At 37.2% G+C, this 24,741-nt stretch overlaps 1 protein-coding gene across 1 annotated transcript; it reads left to right on the forward strand.

Annotated features, from left to right (window-relative positions):
- On the forward strand, positions 1-23,941 carry alg13 (ALG13 UDP-N-acetylglucosaminyltransferase subunit). Its single transcript, XM_056446838.1, has 24 exons — positions 1-120; positions 302-385; positions 480-530; positions 758-804; positions 997-1,069; positions 1,848-1,929; positions 2,063-2,225; positions 3,366-3,435; positions 3,508-3,616; positions 5,541-5,605; positions 5,785-5,885; positions 5,977-6,092; positions 11,601-11,844; positions 11,983-12,093; positions 12,800-12,944; positions 13,765-13,909; positions 17,648-17,683; positions 17,775-17,833; positions 21,721-21,792; positions 21,871-22,054; positions 22,185-22,280; positions 22,359-22,399; positions 23,315-23,498; positions 23,622-23,941. Exons 1-24 carry the CDS (start codon positions 1-3, stop codon positions 23,903-23,905), a joined length of 2,682 nt encoding a protein of 893 aa, XP_056302813.1. The 3' UTR covers positions 23,906-23,941.
- Positions 23,942-24,741: the final 800 nt, after the last annotated feature.

Genomic DNA, 24,741 nt, shown 5'->3' on the forward strand with positions numbered 1-24,741 from the left:
ATGCAAAAAGCCTTGAAGAAGTATTTTGTAAGCATGGACGAGTACCTGGCCAGCATTGGACTATACCGAAAAATGATGGCGAGAGATGCGTCTTGTCTTTTTCGAGCTGTTTCTGAGCAGGTAATTTAAAAAGAAATATACCTCAAGATATGACCAATCTCGAAATTGTTCTGTCATATTTAAAAGTTTATGGACAATGGCGTATGATAACGTTTGTGAGTTTGACGAAATATCTTAATGAAGCACCCGTATCCAGGTGTTTTGACCATGTTACTGAACTGGCGTTTCAATTTGTTTTAAGCTTTATTACTCTCAGAATTACCATCAAAGAATACGAAAGGAGTGTGTCAACTTCATAAGGGCGAACAGATGCAACTTTGAACCTGTAAGTACATTCAAACTGATATTAGTAGAGACTATTACACACACTTTGATTTCATGCAAACGCTCCTAACCCTGTGGTGTTACCTGTCTTTCAGTTTGTTGAAGGATCTTTTGAGAAGTATTTAGAACGCTTGGAAGATCCCAAGGTTTGTATTCAGGGACTTTTTTGTTGTTGTCACTGAAATGTTAACTGTATGTCTTATTGTTGTAGTTAATGGTTAAAATATTTGTTACGTTAACAACCAGAATAAAAGCTTGTGATCGAAGATGTAAACAGTCAGTTCTGAAAACAAAATATATTTTAAGTCTACGAAAGGTGTTTAAGGCTTAAGTGTAAAGGTCTTACTGTGGTGTAATATCTCAAATTCCATAGGAAACCGTAGGTCAAGTGATAATAAAGGCACTGTCTTTACTGTACAGGTATGGTTTGCATCTCTCCCCCCCACCTTTTCCTAGAATAGTTTATTCTACAAGTACAATTTTAATCTACACTAACTTTTGCTTCATTTTTTGCAATACATATGAGCAATTTAAATGTAAATTTAAAATGTAATTGCATTAAAAGTATGTAATTTTGGGTCCACATTCTCATGTGATTGGTCTTCGGCGCAGGCGGTGCTTTGTCATTTACAGGTATCCAGGTAAGCCACCAACTGAGATTGCAGAGGAAGACAATTTGCCTAAGGTAAGGAATTATGAAATGCCCTCTGTTTGCATTCAGAGTTTTGCATTAATTTCCACTATTCTGGCTAAAAGCTGAAACTACAGTTTCAGTGTCACAGAAATGACTCTCTAGGGGTCTCGTGTTCTTTCAATTCAGCTTTATTGGCATGATTGTCAAATATAACACACTGCAACTAAAGCTATAACAATAAGCATACTAAACAACAAATTGATAGACAAGATAAATACAAAAACGCATATATAGTCAAGTTAAAAAGTAACTCTGTCTATGCATGCATTTTATTCATTCATTCCTTTTCCTTTGGCTTAGTCCCTTTATCCATCAAGGGTTGCCACAGCGGAATGAACCGCCAACTTATCCAGTATATGTTTTAAACAGTGATTGCCTTTCAGCTAAATCCCAGCACTGGGAAACATCCATACACCTCATTTACACACATACACTATAGCCAAAATAGTTCATTCGATTCAACTATACCACATGTCTTTGGACTGTGGGGGAAACCGGAGCACCCGAAGAACCCACGCAAACACAGGGAGAACGTGTAGACTCCACACAGAAATGCCAGCTGACCCAGCCGAGACCAGCGATCTTCTTGCTGTGAGGCGATTATGCTAACCACTGAGCCACTGTTGCGCCCCTGCATGCATTTTATTTATCATTTATCAATTTTTTGCTTATACATTACTTGATTACTAATAATTGTCAATAGCATGGATTTTTGTTTTAATCCTATGTGTATGGTTTTAAGTTCATCATTATTCATTAAATCCAACAGATTTTACTGTGTTGCTCAAACAATGGCCACTATGACATTGTTTACCCAAAGAGCTATCCAGTAGATGCTGCAGTATGTCAGGGTAAGTTAGCAGTTAATCAAGACCTTATCTCTCGCGTGATCGCTTTCTGAATAGTCCCTAACTGCAAAGATTTTGCTATGGAGTTTTTAATTGGATTAATAAATTGCAGCATTTGTATTTTCATTTCTTTCAGCTTTGCTGTATGAACTGTTGTACACTCGTGTTCTGGGAGTTGAAGAAGAAGAGATACAGGCAGCGCTGGAGGGATTCAAAGCAGGGGGACGACGATACCGAAACAGCCATTCTATATGCAGCGAAGATGCAAGCTATGATGCCCCAGAAGAGCGTTCTCAGAGGTCTTCTCTCATTTTCTTGTCTTTTTAGCACTTTTCAATCTTTATCTTTAAATTTACTGTGACGGCTCCAGTACCCATTCATTCATTCCATTCATTTTTACAGAAAACAGCAGCTTAGACAATCTGCATGTTATAATATAAAATATTTTTTTTTATCAAAACAGCATTTTCAGCAGTAGCCTATACACCTTGTATGATTTACATTACATGGAAAATGATACTTTGTGAAGAAATTAATATTTAAACCAAATAAGAAATGTTTCTAGAAATACAACTCTATTCTATCATTAAAAATAATTCAATCTTTGAATATTACAGACCACAAAACTGAACGGTGATGTACTTTTTTCAAAAGAGCAGCTACTATACTAGTAGCTTGTAGTTAAAGTTACAGGTAGTAGAAAGCATCTTCTTCAACACTGCTGCTGTCCATGATCAAACCACAATAGTTACATGTTTGGTCAATTGAATTTGAGAAGGCCTAAAATGGGCTTTGTGACATCTGTCATGTGACTAAGTCTCTTCAGTTTTGTCTTGTACGATATGAAGTGGGTCTCAGATCGGACAAGAAGCACTGCATTAAAGTCCATTTCTCCCACCATGTCTTTAAAATATGACAGGTTGTTTTACCCCATTATTTTCAATGGGATTTCTGCACTAGCCTGTTTCTACTGACGGCGCTAGTGGTTACAACAGTCTTTCATCTTGTTTTACGCTTGAACAACTAAATGAATGCTTAAGTCTATTTAACTGAATGTATTGTAATTAGATTACATTACAACATCGATGCTGTAAAAACAACCTTGTGAAATTGAAAATAGTCACATTAAGCTTTCACCAGAAGTTTTTCATTGGCTTTAAAACTCTAGCTGTGCATGAAGGCCATTGCAGTTTTAGTGTTGCTGATCATGATATTCTTTCACACTGTGGGAAAGCACATTGTTAGAAGAATGTTTTTCAAAATGACTTCACATTGAAAACGTGCTTGTATAACACCTATACAAGAAAGTAATATAGGTTAATAATATGAGACTGTCCAATTGTCAATTTCTAAGTGAAGTCTTGTACAATTGAAGAAAAAAAGATTAAAAGTTGTATTTCATAACTTTGAGTTCTTTGCACTTTGAGTGACTTTTTCAGAGAGGATTGGGAGTCGAGGGGACATTGCCGCTTCGATGACAGACCTAGAGTTGGAGCTGAGGACCAAAAGGTGGCTAAAAACATACTTCATTAAGAGCTTAAGATAAGTTTATCAATATTCATATTATTGTCTCTGCCCCAGGTTACAGAAGGGTCTGGGAAACTGGCTCTCCCATACAAGGTACTGAAGGCCTTAGAGCCAGAGCTGTACCGCAACGTGGAGTTTGATGTGTGGCAAGATGGCCGCAAAGGTCTGTTTACTCTTCTTTTGTTTAATTTTTAATTACAATAACTGTTTTGTCATTTTTGAATGCCTTAATTTTTCATAGCATATGTTAAATAAGGTGCTACAAACATTCCTCATAGATTTGGGTTCTTATTGACATTATTATTGTGCAAATACTAAATTGCAAAAGTGTGATCTGGTTTATGGGGAGGACATTTTAGCATATTGAACTCATTGTCATGAGATAATTTGAGCTTTGTGACCTGTTATGTTATCCTTCTGGAAGTTGTCATTACAAAATTAGCACACTGATCATAAATGGATAGAGCCGGGTTTACTATTGGGGTTGACTGGGCTCAAGCCCAGGGGTGTCTTGTTTGGTTTTGATTTAATTATTTTGCAATGATGATGATGATAACAATGTGATTGGGTTTCTGTTGTAACCAATTCACATGAACAAAAATGGACAAGCAGTATCAGAGTGGCACACTTGGGGCGGTGGGGGAGAAACAAAAAAAATTACAGAGAGCATTGGGAAAAAGAAGTACTTAGATATTTGAAAATTATTACTTGATTTTTCAAACTGTCCACCCACTGCCTGATGCTCTGGCCAAACTAACTTCATGATTCATATTTTGCTCTTCTGCACTTCTGTTAAGGGTCCATAGTGTGCATCAATGTGGCCTGATTTTTCACTGTGCATTGTGGGACTTTATAGGGCACGAACATTTTAGTGCACTGGAAGAATTTTGTGATTGAGACTGCATTTAAAATGGCTGGCTGTGCTGACCATTAGGCACTGTCTATTAGTATTAAAACAAAGACTTTTTTATTCCTGTTGTGTATACAAATGTAACTCGAATGTTTGTCAGACATGTAAATTTATTTGGCGTCCAAACTCTTTATTCTCTAGCTGTTGAGTCTACATGGGTTGTAGTGTCATTATTGCTGTGCATTGTGGATGAATCGGTGCACTTCATACTGTGAATGATTACACTGTGAACACTACTAGAAATGGCTGCTCACTCAAGAAGTGCAATATTTCAGGGTATATGGGCGATTTCGGATACAGCCTGGGTGTATCTCAGCTACTATTCTAGTTAAACACCGGTAAACCAGCTAATCAAGTTTAAAAAAAAAAAGAGCTAAACAAAAATCATTTGTTTTGTTCAGTAAACAAAAATGTGCAGACTTCGTGGCATAATTCTTTAAAGATATTCAGACTTTATAATTTATAATTTATTTATTGATGTTTTTTATTTAGATTTTTTGAATGAATGCGCACCTACCTGGTACTCAAATACTCAGTCTTGCTGAGTTACTTATAATTTTCAATTGAAATATGTTCTCAAACTGTTTAATGCTAAATATCTTGCCCTTTGTCTGAAAGCGTTCTTGTCTTTTGTGAATCTTTTTGCAAAATGTTATTTCTGCAGTTTGAATGTGAGGGGTCTGGCTTCAGACTCAGTGCAGATGCAATCTGAGCTGCATGCAATGCTTTTGAATGTGCTCACCTAACCCCACCTCTAACCCTACCCGTCACAGTGACGTCACTAGCTCTATTGCGTGCATTGTGTCTGACATATAGGGAGCCCTAAAAACAGATCATACTTTCTCTTTCAGTTTGTGTATTCCCTTCAAAATGCCAGACTTCAATCTCATTAATGCTACTTTATACTTTCTAGAAGTGAACTTTTGCTGCGTTTTTTTTTTTTTTTTTCTTCACTGTTTTGATGTGTTTACTTGAACAGAAAAATGAGCTTTTTGTCTGGGGTATGACCACCTTATTTCTAAGAGATTTATTTGTTAAATATGATGTGGTACATCAGCGTTTATAAATTTCCCTCCAAATATCCTTGAATACAATAGTTTGTAAATGTGATCTAATTTGTACACAACAGTTGGTTGTTGCAAACCAGTTGATGATCCTGTGTTATAATCCTTTATAGAGCTACAGAAGACCGATTACATGGTGTTTGCTGGCAGACAGTACTTTTTAGGAGATAAATGTCAGGTGGGACAAAATATTTTGTCATGTTTAACTCGTAACACCATCACATTAAATTGCCATTCTTCTTTTGTTATGCTTTTTATATCATAAACATTTTTTGTGTGTGTTTCAAGAAGTAATCCTATATCAGACACAATTAATTTCCCTGCAGACTCTGTCATAGTATTGTTCACTTTTGCCAGGTCCGCTTGGATCCAAAAGGCAAGTACTACAATGCCTTCATTCAAGAAGTTGGGACTCATTCCACTGCAGTGACCGTGTTCATTGAGGAGCTTGGAGAAAAGTAAGCTTCTCCATTTTTCTCATTGATGAACATGCTCCCTAATAGTCTTAAATAATATTGAGTCTTAAAATGTCCCACTTGATTCTGCAAGGCACCTTGTTTCTTTGACCAATCTGAAGCCAGTGAATCCTGTGCCAGCCTGGAACATAACACCGAGCAGGAAGGGAAACTCCTACAACCATGCAGAGCAGTACCCTGGAGAACTAGGTCTGTATATTTTTATCTTAATTCATATTGAGATATGGGTACAGTCCTTAAGTTTATGTGCAATTTAGTGAGTATTTCATTAAATCTATACTATGTGCAGAACCTAAAAAAATACAAAACTGATGTAGTGATTTTAAATGGTAAACAAAGTGCATATAATAATAATAATAATAATAATTATTATTATTATTATTATTATTATTATTATTATTATGGCATTTGTGATATGAACTGTCAAGTCAGGGAAAGGGAAAACGGTTATTTTTTCTTTGAAAATTTGGGTTCCATGCCGGAATGTCCATCCATCCAATCTCTGTGTGTGTTTTTATTTATATATATATATATATATATATATATATATATATATATATATATATATATATATATATATATATATATATATATATATATATATTTGTCATAAGTGATTTGTCAGTTTGTCAAAACGGTGGGTGGTCGCCTAGCAATCGAAGTAGACCAACTACTACTAGTAGACTCGCCTTGTTGGCAGATCATTTAACACTTATTGTTGTTGTTGTTATTATTATTATTATTATTGTAGATTTTTTGCCCATTGGATACCATGAAAATGAATAGCCTTTTACTTCAATAACCTAGTGTTCTGCCAGTTCTCTTATTATAAGAGTGAAAACAATTAAGCTAGGCTCATTTGCCATTGCAATGGTTAATCATAAAATCTGAGATTCATTGATGTTGTGCACAACTCTGAGTCAACCTACTTACAGTTGAGTAAACTAACTCCTATTAAGCCGATCTGAGATTTCTCATGTCAGAGTAATTTGACTCAAGGGTTCAAATTTAAACTCAGTTGCTTGAACCTCTTTATTGAACCAGACCCCAGGTGTGTTTCATTAGTAAAGCTAAACTGTGCAGAGCTATGGCCCTTCAGGAATTGTTTGACACATGTGGTGTAGTCTGTCTGCATGTGATTTGTAACTGTTCAGTAATATTCAAATAAAAATTGACAGCTATATTTCCAACTTTGTTAGGCAAAGTAGTTTGAATAAACGAAGAAGCTGATGTCTGTGTATTTTAATAATGCTGGATATTATTAGAACTGTGATAATTTGGCTTGATGGCTGATATTAGCCCATTTTCAAAAAGGCTTCTGCTTAACCACTTTTATTTATTTAATTTTCATAGCTGTTACTATGCCATACTGAAGTATAATTTGCATTTCATAAGTGTTAATTTAATGTTGCATAAAGCTACAGTGCTTCCAGATAGTATTTACAGTGCTTTTTTTTTTCTCTCCACGTTACACACGTTACAGAAATGTACACGTTTTTTCTCTCCACGTTACACACGTTATACAAACAATGCCGCATAATGACAACAAGAATAACATCTTTGCAAATTTATTAAACGTGTCTTTTGAACAAAATTACAACCTCAAGCCTTTTAAGTATGATCCTTCATACTTGGCATACCTATTTTTAGGCAATTTTATCACTTCTCTATTTCTCTATTTTTTTTGTCTGAGGTCTAGAGCACTCTGGAACTGGTTTTTATCAAGAATATCTCTGTCTATTTCTGCATAAATCTATCCTTTAATCTTGACTAGTCTCCCAGTTCCTGCCACTGAAAAGCATCCTCACTGCTGATGCTGCACTGTAAGGATGGTATTGGTTTTGTGATGCACAGTGCCTGGTTTCCTCCAAACATGATGCTTGGTATTCAGGCCAAGAGTTATGTTTTGGTTTTATCAGACCAGAGAATTTTGTTTCTCATGGTCTGGGAGTTCTTTAGGTGCATTTTATGCAGGTTGTCATGGAGTTTGGCCATTCTGAGGTACAGGGCTGATTGATGGAGATCTGATGAGATGCTTGTTCTTCTGGAAGGTTCTCTTCACGCAACAACAAAATGCTGGAGCTCATGTAGAATGTGAGCGGTTTTTGGTCACCTCCGCCTCTTCTCCTCTGATTGCTGTTATGCTCTAGGAAGAGTGAGTGGTGGTTCCAAACTACCTCCCTTTAGGAATCAAGACTACTGTTCTCATTTGGGCCTTTAGTGCTGCAGAATTCTTTCTTACACTTCAATGGACCCAATTTTTTTATATTTTGCTACCATGGGCAACTTAAAGCCCCTTGCCTTAATGCAAAATTGAAACGTCATGCTGGAAAAGACAGTGTTCATCAAACAGTTCTTGAATTGTTAGGAATAGTTGCACCTGTATTTGTACCAATTATTTATTATCATGCAAAATTGTGAATGAGGTGTACTTTACTGTTGACATGACACAGAGCTGATGGTAGCACTGCTTCGTCTCCTCCAGATGCTAACAAACAAACAGTGAAAAAATGGGGTTTAATCCAAAATAATACTTTGCGCCAGTCCCTAGCAGTCCAATTTTTTAATTTTTTTTTTTGTAGAATTTCAATCTGGGTGACGCAGTGGCGCAGTAGGTAGTGCTGTCGCCTCACAGCAAGAAGGTCGCTGGTTCGAGCCTCTGCTAGGTCAGTTGGCGTTTCTGTGTGGAGTTTGCATGTTATCCCTGCGTTCGTGTGTTTCCTCCGGGTGCTCCGGTTTCCCCCACAGTCCAAAGACATGCGGTACAGGTCAATTGGGTAAGCTAAATTGTCCGTAGTGTGTTTAGATGTTTCCCAGAGATGGGTTGTGGCTGGAAGGGCATCCGCTGCGTAAAACACGTGCTGGATAAGTTGGTGGTTTATTCCGCTGTGGCGACCCCAGATTAATAAAGGGACTAAGCCGAAAAAAAAATTAATGAATGAATTTCAGTCTGTCCTGGTGTTTATCCTGATAAGACATGGATTCATTGTTGTCCATCTTCAGACCATCCTCCAAAGGTGGATGTGGAGATGCTCTCATGCCATCTTGCTGCTAATCTTGAACAAGCTACATTATGCACTCGTGGTTTCCTAGTCCTGCACCTGAATCCACTTTAGGGATGGTCCTGCCACATTCTGGACTTTCTTGTGCCGCCCTGAAGACTAATTAACAACAAATGAACCTCTCTTCATGAAGTTCATGAAAAATGGTTTGATTTTTGGTGCTTTTTTTTTTTTTTTTTTTTTTTTTCAGCAAAGCAATTATTGACAGCAAGTGTTTCTTTGCAGGTAACCATGGTTAACAGAGGAAAGACAATGATTTCAAGTACCACCATACTTTTTCAGCTTTCGTTCTGTTCTGACTCAGAATGACTGATTGATCTCCATAACATTCTGGAGTATAGACCTTTTTCTTAGAACAAAAAATTCCCCATTATGATTTTAATGTATGTGCAAGGAGGATGCTTCGAACTTCCAGTCGGCAGCTGATGCGTATAAAGTCACATTCGGATGGCTTTAAAACGATAGCTTTATTATATTTTACTTCCTTTTAACGTCTTTGAACTAATGCCGCTGTTGATCAGCACCACCTTCTGGACTGATTTTATAAAAAAAAAAAAATGCAATCTAATGTGATGAATCAGCTGCTGCAAGGCATTTCCCCCAAATTTTTCCCTCACAGACAACATTTTGTGCCATTTTAAATGAAGTCTTGTCACCGCTAGTCAACATTTTTTTTCTTTCAAATATATGATCAACCCAAACAAATGTAATTTACCAAAATGTTTTACACACACACACGGAGCATGTACTGTCCCTCTAACACTAAGTATCACAAAGTTATAAAAGTCAAATGACAGAAAAGCACATACCATGGTAAATACTACACAATACAAACTAACTAAATGAAACATAACTGCTCACAATTAGTATCAACATGCAAAGTATCAGTAACATACTTTTTATCAGTCATTGATGGAAATTGCTTTGATTGCACAGCTGCTAGTTTCATGCCAGTAATGTGGTTTTGCTCTTTATAATGCAATTAGGTGTGCGTGTGTGTGTACGTGCGTGCGCGCGTTGAAGAGCTGCGGAGTAAGTTAATACAGCTGACAGGTCGGGAACACTGACGCTATATTTCAGCATCTTATCTGACGGCAGATACTGAATTAGGAGAATGTTTTTCTCTTGTGCTTGAACTGCATCTGACAGAAGCATAACACGTCTTTCTTTCAAAATTAAAGTTTTGCATAACAAACTCACCATAAGCCACTGAAAACAGCAACTGCTGATATAGTGAGATTTTCACAAATAGCAACCTCTAGTGTTTACAGGAAACCGTGCAAAACAAAAAAGAGAGATTATCCAGTAAGCAGCAGTTGTGTGAGTAAAATACCCTGCTACATTCAGAGGTCAGAGGAGAATGACCAGACTGATTTGTGAAAGGCTACAATAACTTTAAATACCCACTCGTTAAAACCAAGGTATGCAGAAAAGCATCTTCAACTTTGAACATCATGCTGAACCTTGAAGCAGATGGACTACAGCAGCAGAAGACCAAACAGAGTGTTACTCCTGAGGCTTCAGTTTGCATTAGCTGACCAAAATTGGACCATAAAAGACTGGGATATGGTTGCTTGGTCTGTGCAATCTTGTTTTCTGCTTTGACATTCAGATGTTTTGGTCAGAATTTGCTTAAAGATGAAAACTTTCATGCTTTCCATTTATGCCTTCTATCATGTTAAGGCTGGTAGTGTAATGTGGCTGTGAATATTTTTTCAGCATAATTATGACACCATAGTAACATGAGCATACTTTGAAACTTAAGCCTCCTGAAGATTGTTGTGGACCATGTCTGTCCATTGATAATCGGTGTACCCATCTGCAGAATCATCAGATCTCAAACCAGTAGAGCATTTTGGGGTATTGTGGAGTGAGATGCCCATTATGGACATGTAGCCGACATATCTGCAGCAAATGCATTATTCCATCATGTCAATATTGACCTAAATCTTTGAGGAATGTTTCCAGCACTTAGCTGAGTCTGTGCCACAAAAAAAACTGTGGCAGTTCTGAAGGGGAAAATGGAGTTCCAATATTATCAGTCGGTACTAATTTGTACTGAAACTTTAAAAACGTTTATTTCTCGCTAAAGTTTGAGTGCTATTAAGCATGTATTTAGACTCTGGTGATTGGCCATTGTGTTCACATGCTTAACAGAAATGACTGTGATTGGCCATGAAGGTCATTCACCGCTGACCAAGTGCAAACATGGATATAGGGACACTGGAGCATTTTAAAGCCGTGAAGATTAGTCAATGCATCAGTGGATTGCTTGTATGCCAGCTAATAGACAGACCAGCTGATCACCAATCACAGACCTTCACAGCCAATCAGTCATTTCTGTTAAGCACGTGAACACAATGGCCAATCAGCTGTTTATGAACGTGCTCAATTGTTAGCAAATTTCAGTACTGATCTTGATACTTTTCACAACACTAAACTTTAGTAATTCTGTTTTGTGTGTGTACTGTATTAGTTGTTAGGGCTGGATGTTAATTTAATTATTTATTTTAACTAATAATTTGTGTTTTCGAAAAGGATGAAACCTGTGAATTTTTGATCCGTTTGTAACAATTTAGAGAAATAACACATCCAAATGTAGACTTGTGGGTCATAAACATTTTCCTCTTTAAAGACCCAGAGCTTCGAGGACGGCGACGGTTCTTCAAGAAGCCTCGTGGTAAGGAGATGTTGATGGCAGTGTCTTTCAGTCGTCCTCAGCCTGGCTTGCCTCCCCGTCTGCAGCCTGGGCCAGGAAACATTCATCCTGTCCGTTCTCCAGGGGTGCACAGTCCAGCTCCACCTCCTCCCGGTCTGGTTTATGAACACTACCGACCCCACCCTCCACCTAGACAGCCGCGTGGTTATGGACCACCCAGGTTTGTCAAATTTTTTTTTTTACAATTTCTTATTCAGTATTGTATCTTCTACCATGTTTATCATAAATCCTGTCCTGAAAAAAATTTTATGAATTTCTATTTTTGTGGCTCTCTTGCCACGTCTATATTTGTCAGAAGTTCGGCCCGATTCCTGAACCGACACCATCTTATTGGACCAGACATGGCCTATTATCCTAGTCCCAGCAAGCGCTGCTACCAGAGTTTTGATAACTACTCATTCAGGTCTCGGTAGGACAACATTCACTTAATTAGAAATGGACCTGTGAGTGATAACGTAACATTGAATTACTGGGTATCTATTCACAACTGTGTTGTAAACTATGACCATCATATGGAATAGTTTTAATAAAGTCATTACTCTTTAGTTTTACCTGCCAGAAGTCCATATAACACCTTGCTGAAAATGTTTTTAAAGGTGCCATATAATGGAAATCTAGATATCCCTTGGCATAGCTGAATAACTGAATCAATATATGGAAATGACATGCCATAAGCCTCAAATCCCTGTGAAAATCAGGCCAATATGAACAAAACATGCTGTTACATTGCACACAGGATAATTAATATGCACACCACAGGGGATAATGTTTCTTAGTGAGATTGCAACAATGAATTTTTTTTTTCTCCATTATTTTTTATTTTATCTAAAAAAAAACTTTTATTAATGTAAAGGCTCCTATTAAACTTATTATTTATGTAGGACTTTTACTGTATGTATGACACTGTAAACATGCTCTATCTTCCTACCTTCGTATTTTCACTGTGGAGGTATCTATTTCTAAATTACTTTTTTCCTCATTTTCATTTGTGTAAAACTGCTTGCATTTTCAATTTAGTAAGATATTTGATGCATCCTTATTGATTTTTATTTTTTTTTAATTTTAATTTTTTTATTCTGTTGCTTGTAAAGTCAGTTAAAATTGTGTATCTATAGTAGGAGTAGACGGCAGATGCACACTTTGAATAAAGAGTGTCTAAGCTGTGTTCCTGAGCCAGGAGAGGAGACCCAAGACATGGAGGGAAGCATAACCTTCTATGAGCTTGAAGAGACTGATGAGGGTGCCTTCTCACCAATATCGGTGAGACGACAGTTCTACTTCTAGAACAGTATTAAGACACCATTAGACTCATAACTTTACAATCAGTATATTGGCATCCACATTCATGGACAATAATAGTCCATTTATTATTAGTGTACACTGTGTTTATATTGGCGGCCAGTTTTTACACCTGTATTGTTACAGTTGTGTGGATTTCTTTTTTTTAGAGTATGAACAATTATTTAAGGGGTCGTGAATTGAGAAACCAAAATCCCCTTACTCTTTTGGCATGCAAGAGTGCATAAAAATATTCTGTATTTAGATTGCCGCTGGGGGAGAGCTGATTGGTTGAAAAGAGAGGTCAGATAACTTCACAACCAACTTTACCATCATATGTTCACAACCAATTTTTAAAAACTGATAGCACACCTCTTGTGAGTAACCCTCTTGTGGCGACTCTGCACGAGAACTCCCTTCCTGAATCTACACAAATTAGATAAAATTTTGATATGCATTTAACATATAGGTTTTATATAAAAAATTACATATGCACTGATGAGCCACTAAATTGACCGAGCCATCATTGAAGTGGGCATCATCTGTGGGGAGTCTAAAATTGGCCATATTTATTCAAACAGACAGTTCTGATGATGTTCAAAAACAGCAAAGGAAATGTCAATTACGTCTATATTATGACTTGGATATAAAAAAAAAAATACATTACATGTAGACCTCAGAGAATATTAAACAGTAGTTAATGACACCTTTAAAGCTGTAGTTGGTTTTCGTTGTAGTTATTGTTTATGGCTTTGTGTTGATGCTGAGAACGATGTTCTTGTCCATCTTTCTATGTCTGAAGGGACAGGCAGTCTCCAGCCCAATGGTTCCAGGGGCCACTGCTTACTGGGTGCCAAGAGTTCCCAGTCCAATTCCTCCTTCAGGCAAACAGGCCATGACTTCATCAGAGGAGGACCCTGATGAGAGGAGTACTGCTGGTGATCAAGGTACAGCTAAAACCTTCAGACAATCAAATATTTTTAAGCAAATGATTATCCTTAACCACCAATTAGAAGACCAAAGTTATTTACAGTTAAATGCTTTAACAAAACAAAGAAAACAAACACATATGTAAGATATACGTAAACAGTGTGTAAGTGCATTTAAACCCAAGGTTCTCAACAGGCAGGCCACATCTGGCTTGTTGCTCTAAAATGTGGCCTGCAGCTGCGCAGACTGATCAACTCATGTTGCTGCATAACGTGAAGCACTAGGGCTGTATTACAAACCATCACAATTCAGTTCACGTGCCCTCATGACAAATATAGAATACATTCACAAATAACACATTTTCTCTTAGAAAATGACACAGCAACGCTTGCCAGATGTTCAGCTATTTTCTTGGTGTCATGACAATTTGCTACATGTAAACAAAGCGCACAACATTAGTCCCGAGTTTTTCTGATTGGTCCACTTTTTTGAGACTGACAGTATATGTGAAAAATGAGTGCTGCTGTGGGTGAAGGTTTAAATAGTTTTATTGTCACACGACTTCTAAACATGCAGTGCTGCAAAAGACTCAAGTGTATAATTGTCATGCATGTCTGTAAACAATGGAAATATAAGATATTGTCTCATCATGTGAGCTCATAAGTCAGTCTGAGTGTAGTCTACACACGCATAATATTGCACAACTGGATCTGATGCCTGGATGGACACAGTGCTGTATTTTCAATAAAAGATTTCAGTTTTGAACATTACTGTATCTTAAATTTATTACATAATTATTTTTTCTCATTGTTTTAGAAGAGGGCTGAGAAGTTTTTGAACTATAGATTCCTAATTAGTTTCTTGATTATAAAGTATTATTTTTAATTGTTTAATTTGTATTTTTGCATCACAAGAAGTTCTTCAGCTCTGTAGCTGAATGTGATAAAACACTTCTGCCTGTTAATAAACAGAAAAGGCAAGTACAGGAGTAAAGGAGATTTGATATTATTCTTTTTATATAATATTCCTCTACCAAACCAAGACGCCAAAACTGAGGTACATACCGCCCGTGACACCAGTGTACCGTTACACCGATATGAACACTATTTTTCATTTATAAGTATATTTTTATATTATAATAATGCTTTAGAAAAATATGCAATGTCAACAAAACAAAAGGGTGTATACATGTATTTTTAAATTTAAAATAGACATGTATAATTTCACAACCTATCATGAGACTACCATGAACACTGCCCAGTCCTTATGAAACCTTTCATTATGTTTTACTGCACTTTGATGGTGACCAAAGTAAGTGGATAATGAAAACATTATTTTTAACTCCGTGTGGTAATGTGAATGATCTTTTATGGAGGTACATGGAAAACCATAGTCTCATCTGTCAAAAACCTTTTTTAAACGAATAAAAAATGTTTAAATGTATATCTCATATGGTTGATATTTGTTTCCCCTAGGTTTACAGTGTTGGGGGTGGGGGGAGCTGAGGGGGGATTGGGGTGCGGCATGGCGCGGCTGTTCAGAATGACATCGACACAAGGAGTCATGGTGTTTTGTTTCTTTTAATGACAGCAGTAAACAACTTAACAATTGTTTGAACCTGTACAAGCTAAAAATGTACATTTATTTATATATATATATATATATATATATATATATATATTTTTTTTTTTATCTATCCACAAAGTGTGCAGCTTTTGTCACTGCAGTGTATCTTAATGGGCTTCTGGAAGAACATTTCAAGTACACTACTAGTACATTGATATTAGTATACTTAATAAATAGTGCAATTTTATACTTGACCTTTAATTTAGTATACTATTTTTTCATAAGGGTGTATTTACTGACTTACTAAGAGCATGGACAATATTGCTGCTTGGACAGCCAAGTTAGGTCAACTCTAGGGATGCTCCGATAAGGGTTTTTGCAGCTGATACGGAGTACTGATTCCTTGTCATGGTGATCGGCTGATACAAAGTACTAATTCTAATGCTTCAAGCTTTATAATGGGTGAAGCACATTTTCCCTTTAAACCATAAGAGGAGATCTTGCCTTACCTAAGAGAATAAATCAAGAATGCTGCATATAATACCTTAAACACATCTCTTATAACCATTTAGGTGTGAACGTGTCATGGCCAGAAGCAGCTTTACAGAAAATAATTCATCCATTTATTTTACTCTGGCTTAGTCCCTTATTTATCAGGGCTTGCCACAGCGGAATGAACCGCCACAGAAAACAATATAACACAGATGTTTGTTATGAAAAATTACAATGCAATTTGGAAACACTGCAAATGATGAACTAATAAACCAACATTCCTTAATAAAGAAAGTTTGGAGTTCACATTTGATGCATAAGAAGGTAAAATGCACACTTATAAATCTAATACTTCTTTACTAAAAGGAAAAAGGTATATAAACTACTGTTTATAGCAATGAGTGTATTACAAGAAGTTATATTATTAAATTCATGTTAATAAAGTTTTATTTATCTAATAATTCCAGCCAGTTTTTAGTGAATTTGCAATATTGTCAAAACAGAACTTTCAGTTGTTATGTAAAAAGGCCTAAATGCATGCAAAACCATTCAAATATTTTGCTCGTCTCCAACTATTGACAGCAGATCAATAGTTCTGCTGATGAGAGAGAGTTGGATTTGCATTTGCGATATCTTTACTGCTCTATTCATTTAACCGAAGAAATGTAATGCTATTACAGTGCCTCTCGCGATCTGTACTCTTGCTCATTCACTCTCGTCACCATGATTTCCGAGTATTTTAACTTATTTTTGGGGATCTGGTATAAATTTGCCGGTATAAATTTGCGGGAGACTCGCGGAGCTTCCGGGAGAGGTCATACGGTTGGATGAGACACTAGATGGGGGTGACTGCATCACATCAGCTCAAAACAGTGGAGGTACAATGGCTGCACCTGCAGCAAAGAAAGCAGAGCATCACTCGCGCGAGTCACGCCAATAACCTGTAAAGTCGCACTGCATCTGTATATATTTTAGCTGCTGTCACGGTGATGCGAGCACATTGATTGCCCCCACACATCATTTACCTGTGTGGTGACTGCTGTAGGCTTTGCATAATATATGGGAGCGCATGTGTCTTCAGTCCTGTCAGATGTGGTGCGTGCACTCTCATTCCCATACAGCAGAGAGTGACTGTGAACTCCACTGTGCGCGATTCAGAGAGCATAAATTTGTAATCGCGCGACCATGTAGAGACAGAAATCACATGCCTTGGTGTAAATAAGATATTACATATGGCTATTTACTTGTTTATTAAAAAGTTGTGATCTGGTGCTATATATAAAATACAATTAACTTGATTTCAAGGGGGGTGGGGAAAGCCGTTGGGAGGGCGGGGCGCCCTCCCTAATATTATGGTAGGGGAAGCTCTGTATTTGGCGCTCAGAGCCACCGTACCCTCTGATTTAGTACATTTAAAGGGCCTGTTTTTTTTTTTTTCTTTTTCATGATGCATTGCATTTGTATATTTATTTTGTTGCTTTCAATCGACTTCTGCATCTTGCTTTATATGCATCAGTTTTACAGGTTGGAGTGTCAATAATTGAAAGAGTACTATTTCTGCATTATCAATGGATATTATCAAAAGTATGGTATTAATACTATTTAAAATATATGTTGTGTACCCTAAAAATGTCACTGTATAAAATGTCAGCCCATATGCAAATGATTAATTTTTAATCAATCATTGTCCTGTCTAGGTGAATACTCTGAGGAGTACATCTACTCTGCCGCAGGTTGGTTCACTAATGCCACAAATGTTTGTGTTATGCACTTGTTGTGATATTTTGTGTGTACTGAAACTAACATTGCTTTTCTGTATTGCAGAAGCAGGTTATCAGAGTCCATCATTGTATGCTGCAGCAGCAGAATCTACCACCAATCTGGTACTGATTTTTTTAAAATATATATTTGTTTATTTTATTAATTGAACATGGAATGGGTGTGCTCCGTAGATTTGATTTTGTTTTTGTTTTTTTTCTGAATAAAGCCCAACATGCTTATCTTCGGCCTGAAGCAGAGGGCTGTTGTTTAAGATTGAAGGGCTTCTTTCTGTTAAAACAATAAAATTCAATTCATCTTTATTTCTATAGTGCTTTTACAATGTTAGATTGTGTCAAAGCAGTTTAACATAGAAGGTTATAGTAAATTGAAACCGTGTCAGTTCAGTCAAGGAAAACCGGTTGGATATATTTTTTCCTGTCTGTTACATGGCTACTTGCCACAAAGCATAAAAATATATTCTGAGTTTATTTAAATTTTTAGTTTTCTTTAATTGAAGGCAAATATGATATAAATGGAAACCTAATTATACATACAGTGCATCTGGAAAGTATTCATAGCACTTCCCTTTTTCCAAATTTTTTAATGTTACAGCCAATCTGCTACCGAATATACCAAAATGGATTAAATTCATTTATTTCCTTAATTCTACACACAATATGCCATAATGACAATGTGAAAGAAAGATTTGAAAAATCACATGTACATCAGTATTCACAGCCTTTGCCGTGAAGCTCTAAATTGAGCTCAGGTACATTCTGTTTCCACTGATCATTCTTGAGATGTTTTATCAGCTTAATTGGACTTCACCTGTGGTAAATTCAGTTGATTGGACATGATTTGAAAAGGTATACACCTGTCTATATAAGGTCCCAGGGTGGACCGTGCATGTCCAAACACAAACCAAGCATGAAGTCAAAGGAATTGTCTGTAGACCTCAGAGACAGGATTGTCTCGGCACAAGGCTGGGGAAGGTTACAGAAAAAATTCTGCTGCTCTGAAAGTTCCAATGAGCACAGTGGCCTCCATTAGCCATAAGTGGAAGATATTTGGAATCACTAGAACTCTTCCCAGAGCTGGCCGGCCATCTAAGCTGAGTGATCGGGGGAGAAGGGCCTTAGTCAGGGAGGTAATCAATAACCTGATGGTCAGTCTCTCTGAGCTCCAGCATTCTTCTGTGAAGAGAGGAGAACCTTATAGAAGGACAACCATCTGTGCAACAATCCACCAATCAGGCCTGAATGGTAAAGTGGCCAGATGGAAGCCACTCCCTGCCTGGAATTTGCCAAAAGGCCTCTGAAGGACTACAAATCAAAATTCTCTGGTCTGATGAGACCAAAATTTAACTCTTTGGAGTGAATGCCAGACGTTACGTTTGGAGAAAACCAGGCACCACTCATCATAAGGCTTATACCATCCCTGCAGTGAATCATCATGCTCTGGGGATGTTTTTCAGCAGCAGGAACTGGAACACTAGTCAGGATGGAGGGAAAGATAAATGCTCTTGACCACAGACTAGGGCGACAGTGGCCTCACAACAACTGTGAATGTCCTTGAGTGGCCCAGCCAGAGCCCAGACCTAAATCCTATTGAACATCTCTGGAGAGATCTGAAAATGGCTGTACACCATCGCTTCCCATCCAACCTGATAGAGCTTGAGAGGTACTGCAAATAGGAATGGTAATAATTCCTATGCTCTATTCAACAAGATGGCGCCAATCACTGAGGTTGTTGTTAGACTGATGAGCTTTTTTCAGCAGAATGTACATTTATCCCTGTTTTTATATGGCTACTTGCCATAAATGGTATAAATTAGACAAAACATTAGGTCTCATTCACTAAACATGCGTATGTATGTTTATAAATTAAATGTTAAAAGGGATATTTTCAGGAATAAATCATGATTCATCAGCACATTTGTACTAAAATTTATTGTAAATGTACAAAAATATTTCAAAACAAATATGTGTACCAAACAAAATGTGTATCAAATGTACACAATAGGCATGTTTGCCCAGTGCTATATAAACACGTATAAACCCGACATATAATTAATGGGGCTGGAAACTGAATGAAGCGCCTGGTTTTAGACCACAATAATTCATTAGTATGGTGCAGGGCCTCCTTTTGCGGCCAGTGCAGCATCAATTTGTCCTGGCAATGTCCGATACAAGTACTGCACATGGGCCAGAGGCATTTTGAGCCATTACTCTTGCAGAATAAAAAGCTGCTTTTTGTTCAATATTTACAGTAGATCTGGTGACTGTGCAGGGCATTGGAGGTGTTCAACTTCCTTTCATGTTAAACGAACCACTCTGCACCAATACACACAGTAAGACTGGGGACATTGTCATCCTGATGCAAGACACTGCCTTGTATACAGTGTTAGAACTATTGGGTGCACATGGTCTTCCAGAATGGTTTGGTAGTCCTTGGCTGCGGCCATCTAGCACAAGTATTGGATCTAGGAAAGTCCAAACCTTCACTGATCCACCCCCTATGGTATGAATAATTTCGGGGGGGGGCTGGTGTAATTAGATTTTATTGATTGATTTGATGTCCACACCTGCTCAATCCTTATGTACATGATCATTATTGTGTCTCCTCGTGTTTGGCAGCATGGCAACTGAGACTGCATTTTTAGAGAGCATACAGATATTTCCTGAGAGCGATGAATGACTGTTCAGTCCCCAATCACACCAAATGTTTTGACTGAGTGCACTTGCAGTTAGTTAAAGTCAACTCTATGCAGAAAAATTGCATGAGCATTATGACCATTGATACAGAGGTTACCTATCATCATAAAACTCACAGCACTCTGCTCTTTTGAAGATAATTTTGTATAGTCAGCAAAATTGCAGCATGTTGCATATTGTGTTTTCAGAACAGAGTGTGTTCCATATCCAACATCAGACGTTCATTACCATTTATAGTTCCTTTATCTTTTGTTTCTGTTCTTTAAGTCACCGCTTAATTCATGCGTCTTATTTTCTCTGAACAAGTGCCATTTTGTGGAAAATCCTTATATGGTCTAGTTTAGGTGTATTATGCAAATTACTAATCTTGTGCACGTGTGGTCATTTAGAAGATCATAACATCTACACCATGGTAGGTGTAGATGGTCATCGCAGAAGAATGAATTCCCGTTTTGAATTTAGATGGAACGTTTTAGAGTTCAAATGCAAGTATAAATATTAAAATGTACGCAATTAGTAATGAATGAGACCAATTGTTCTGAGCCTTAATAGTTTAATTATTTAATTAAATGCAAAGCTGGCAAACTAAAGTCACTATTTGGTCACAAAATGGCACCAAACAGTCAAAAACAGTGGCGTAACAGATAAGCATTATATGAATGTGAGCATATTCACTGACTATCAAGATGATAAAAAAAAAAAAACAGATGAGCCTGTTTCAGCTGTTAACTTGAAATATCCAAATGACATTTCATGGCAAAGTTATTCCATGTGAAATATTTCTTGATGATTTTATTGGCTTTTCATAAATGGGTGCACTTGGTCCATAATGAAATTTTTTTTGGTAATATTGGTAATATTATTATAAATATTACGCAGATCATAATACAGATACAACCAGCCTGTGTCTGTCCAACATAGCTTCTAGCAACCACTGTTGTAGCTGCTGGTTGCAGGGTGACTGCTATGAATAATTTGCATTGTGTTTTTATTATAAATTGCAAGTAATTTCTGCACCGCTCTGGCATCAGTGAGTTGTGGGTGACATCTGGCTGGAGAACAGTTCATTCAACAATAATAAATAGTCATTATTTCACATCCTGACACCCTGACTAAAAGCCCGTTTTCAGTGTGTGTGAGTGAGCAGCATCTGTGGCAGTTGTTCATTGGCTAAATTTGCTCAGGGTGGTCATAACGTAATGGCTCATCAGCGTATATGTAGAACTTTATGATAAACATGTATGTTAAATGGCTATTTATATTAATTTGATTGAATTTTCATATTTTTCTTGCAGACCATTCAAGAAGGGAGTTCTCGTGCGGGGTCGCCACAAGAGGGTGTCGCTACCTACAGTTACTCACAACAGGTATGCTATAAGTTTTCAGAAATTAGTTATAATTTTAGGTCGTGTTCAGATGAGACTTGTGTAAGTCATTCATTTCAGGTGGTTGTGAAGTCATCTGTCCTCTCCTCTTCTCAACCAATCAACTCTGCCCCGGCTGCTATCTTCACTTCAAACTCTTCCTCTTCATCCACTGGGAGCTCCCAGACCCCGCCAAACTCCCTGCAGCCCACCAACATCCTAACACCAGGACAGCTGCCACCTCACAATTTTCCGGGCAGGCCAGGTAAACAGTTTTGATAGTTATTTTTTTGTCAGTGGTATTTGCATCTAATTAATATAGTACAGATGGATTAAGGCAGTCTTCCATGTTATTTATTTATTTACTCTCAATTTATTATTTTCCTCATTTTAAGCAGTGCCATGGTTTGTGAATGAGTTGGGAGAGCCAGTTGCCATGGCACCTCCTCCACCCTACTCTTATGACCCCAATGGCACAGACCTTCCAAGAGGTTGGAGAGAACACCTTTTTTGTTTTTCTGGCATGTGTCTTTTACTTTTAATTTACTTTTCTTTTTTTTTTTCCTCAGATTGTAAAGTGCTCCAGTACTACTATAATTTGGGTGTTCAGGTAAAATATACACGTGAAATGGATTTATGAAACAAAAGCATTAGTTTAAAATTTTAGGCATGAAATTCATGGTTTATTGAAATGCTAATGATAAAAACAGAAACTAAAATATGTATTTAAAAAAAATTGCAGTTTAAATTTACATTACACTGAATTGAACTACACTGAACCTTAACTGTGAAAACTGAACTTGGTAGATAGCAATAATTTATGGCAGTTAGTTCTTTTTAACCTTTAAAAATTATACAGAAACGATTGCCAATATTTTTACTGACCAATCTAATTTTTATTTCAATAGTGTTTGACATGGTCACATCATATCCCCTTTTGATTACAGTGTTTAATTATTTTGGAATTGAGGATGTGAATTGCTCAATTTTATGATTTAATGTATACAATAAGCTGCTCAACAGTTGATTATCTGATTCTCCTTTCCCACAGTCACAGTTTCACATTGTAATTGGAGACAGATCTTAATAACAGACTGGCTAATATAGCACATTTACTCTGTGCTTGTGTAACCACATTGCTGTAGCACATGCAGAATGAGACTTGACCTGGTCATATTGTCTTGATGGTAGTATAGGTCTCATTGCCCTCTTGATTTAAGCCTTCTTGTAAACTATACATTTGTACATACTAACAGCTAGTCACCTAGTTGCCAGTTGATTTTGCATCCATTTCTCAGTCAATATGTTGACTGTGAACTCTAACTATACATTCATAGTAAAAACACTATATAAATAAACCTACATTTAATTGTTGCATTGAGATATGATTTATGTTTTTCTTTCACAAATCATTTGTCAGTGAATACACTGGAATTTTTTTCATTTGAATAAGTTAAATTAAATTGACATAACAGATGTTTTTTTTATTTTTTTATTTTAAATGTGACTGATGTTTTTGTTCCAGTGGTATCAGCAGAGTTACTGGCACTCTATGGTGCACTTGCAGCAGGTATATCCACATCAAGCTGCAGATGCTCAATTCCAGGCTTATCAGAGCACAGCTCCCCCCGCTGACCACACCGTCCCCCAGGCCTACCCTGATTCTGTCCGCATGTGCCCGCACCCACAAGGAGACATGCCCAGCAATGGTCAGCATGTCTCCTCTCATCCTCAACACAAATTTTCACACTTTCAACTGCCACATCCACCTTGAACTTGTCATTTATTGTTTTTCACAATGTACACTCACACCCATGCCCTCCTGTCTTTAGGTGCCCCACTTGGTATGGAAAATCCTCCTACAGTGGTCCCTGGCACGGTGTTCTATCCTGTGGTGCAGGAACAGTGTGGCCAACCGGCACTTCACTCTACCTATGACCCCTACATGCCTGTGCTCTCCACAACATACCACTACCTCACTCCCTGGACTCCTGGTGCTGCCCCACATTCCCGGTTTCACCACACCACTTACTGTCCCTCTTCCTCTCACCCCCCCGTCAACTATATCACAACCCCAGGCCACCCCAACCATCTGCCACACTCACAGTTTGTCTAAGTCTTGATTATTAGCATAAATGTTTGTTTGTTTGATTGTTTGTTCATTTGTTCTGAATTGTTTTAAAAAATAAGTTAGTTCTGCACAAATAAAAAAACAAGAAAACAAAACAAAGTATTTTTGCAGTCTAAGGTTTCAATCTGAGTAATAATTTAGAAAAAAGTATGTTTGTTACACTTTTTAAAATTTAAAACAAATTAAAATATTACTCAAAGATGAGTAAATGCTTCTTTCAGTTTTGAAATGAAGGTTTTTATTAAGGGAAAATATTCTAAACCAAAACTACATAGCCCTGTGTGAAAGTGTTTGCGCTCCCTGTTAAATCATAACTTAACTCTGATTTATCTGATTTTATTTAATTTTATTAAATTGATTGTTCAATTTCTCATTCAATAGGTCACATTAGACCCCACAACAAGATCCAAGTTACTGTAACCATCAGTTAAGGTGAGTGTTCATGACTCTAACATGAGGAAGAGACTAAAGCCCTGCTGACACTGAGATTTCAGTAACAATTTTGTCATCTGAGACAAATTTTGAAATCCTAAAAGATTCCTAAAATCCTAGGCTAAAATCAGTGGTCATTGATTTGACATGTTCACTGACAACCACTTACTGCCCATTGCAATCAGATTTTCACCTGATGAAGTTCTGGCAGTGTCAGAAGATTTCAGACACTTTCCTGTAGTGTGACAACAGCTGCGGCGAGCGTCAATCCAAGAACTAATAGACGAATTACCATGTTTGTAAACATTCAGGATGCGTTCGCAGAGAGGTGGCAGAAAAAAACCGGGAGGGCTAGCATTTACAGTGAGGGAATGGCATCCGATGTAGTT

This window comes from Danio aesculapii, chromosome 21 (assembly GCF_903798145.1).
Source record: "Danio aesculapii chromosome 21, fDanAes4.1, whole genome shotgun sequence".
In the NCBI taxonomy this organism is placed as follows: Eukaryota; Metazoa; Chordata; class Actinopteri; order Cypriniformes; family Danionidae; genus Danio; species Danio aesculapii.

What these genes read in the sequence shown, in the direction of transcription:
- alg13 (XM_056446838.1), top strand. Translation starts at nt 1, where the DNA reads ATGCAAAAAGCCTTGAAGAAGTATTTTGTAAGCATGGACGAGTACCTG. An exon ending in GAGTACTGCTGGTGATCAAG is followed by an intron (nt 13,910 to 17,647) that starts GTACAGCTAAAA and finishes TGTCCTGTCTAG; the next exon opens with GTGAATACTCTGAGGAGTAC. An exon ending in GTACATCTACTCTGCCGCAG is followed by an intron (nt 17,684 to 17,774) that starts GTTGGTTCACTA and finishes TCTGTATTGCAG; the next exon opens with AAGCAGGTTATCAGAGTCCA.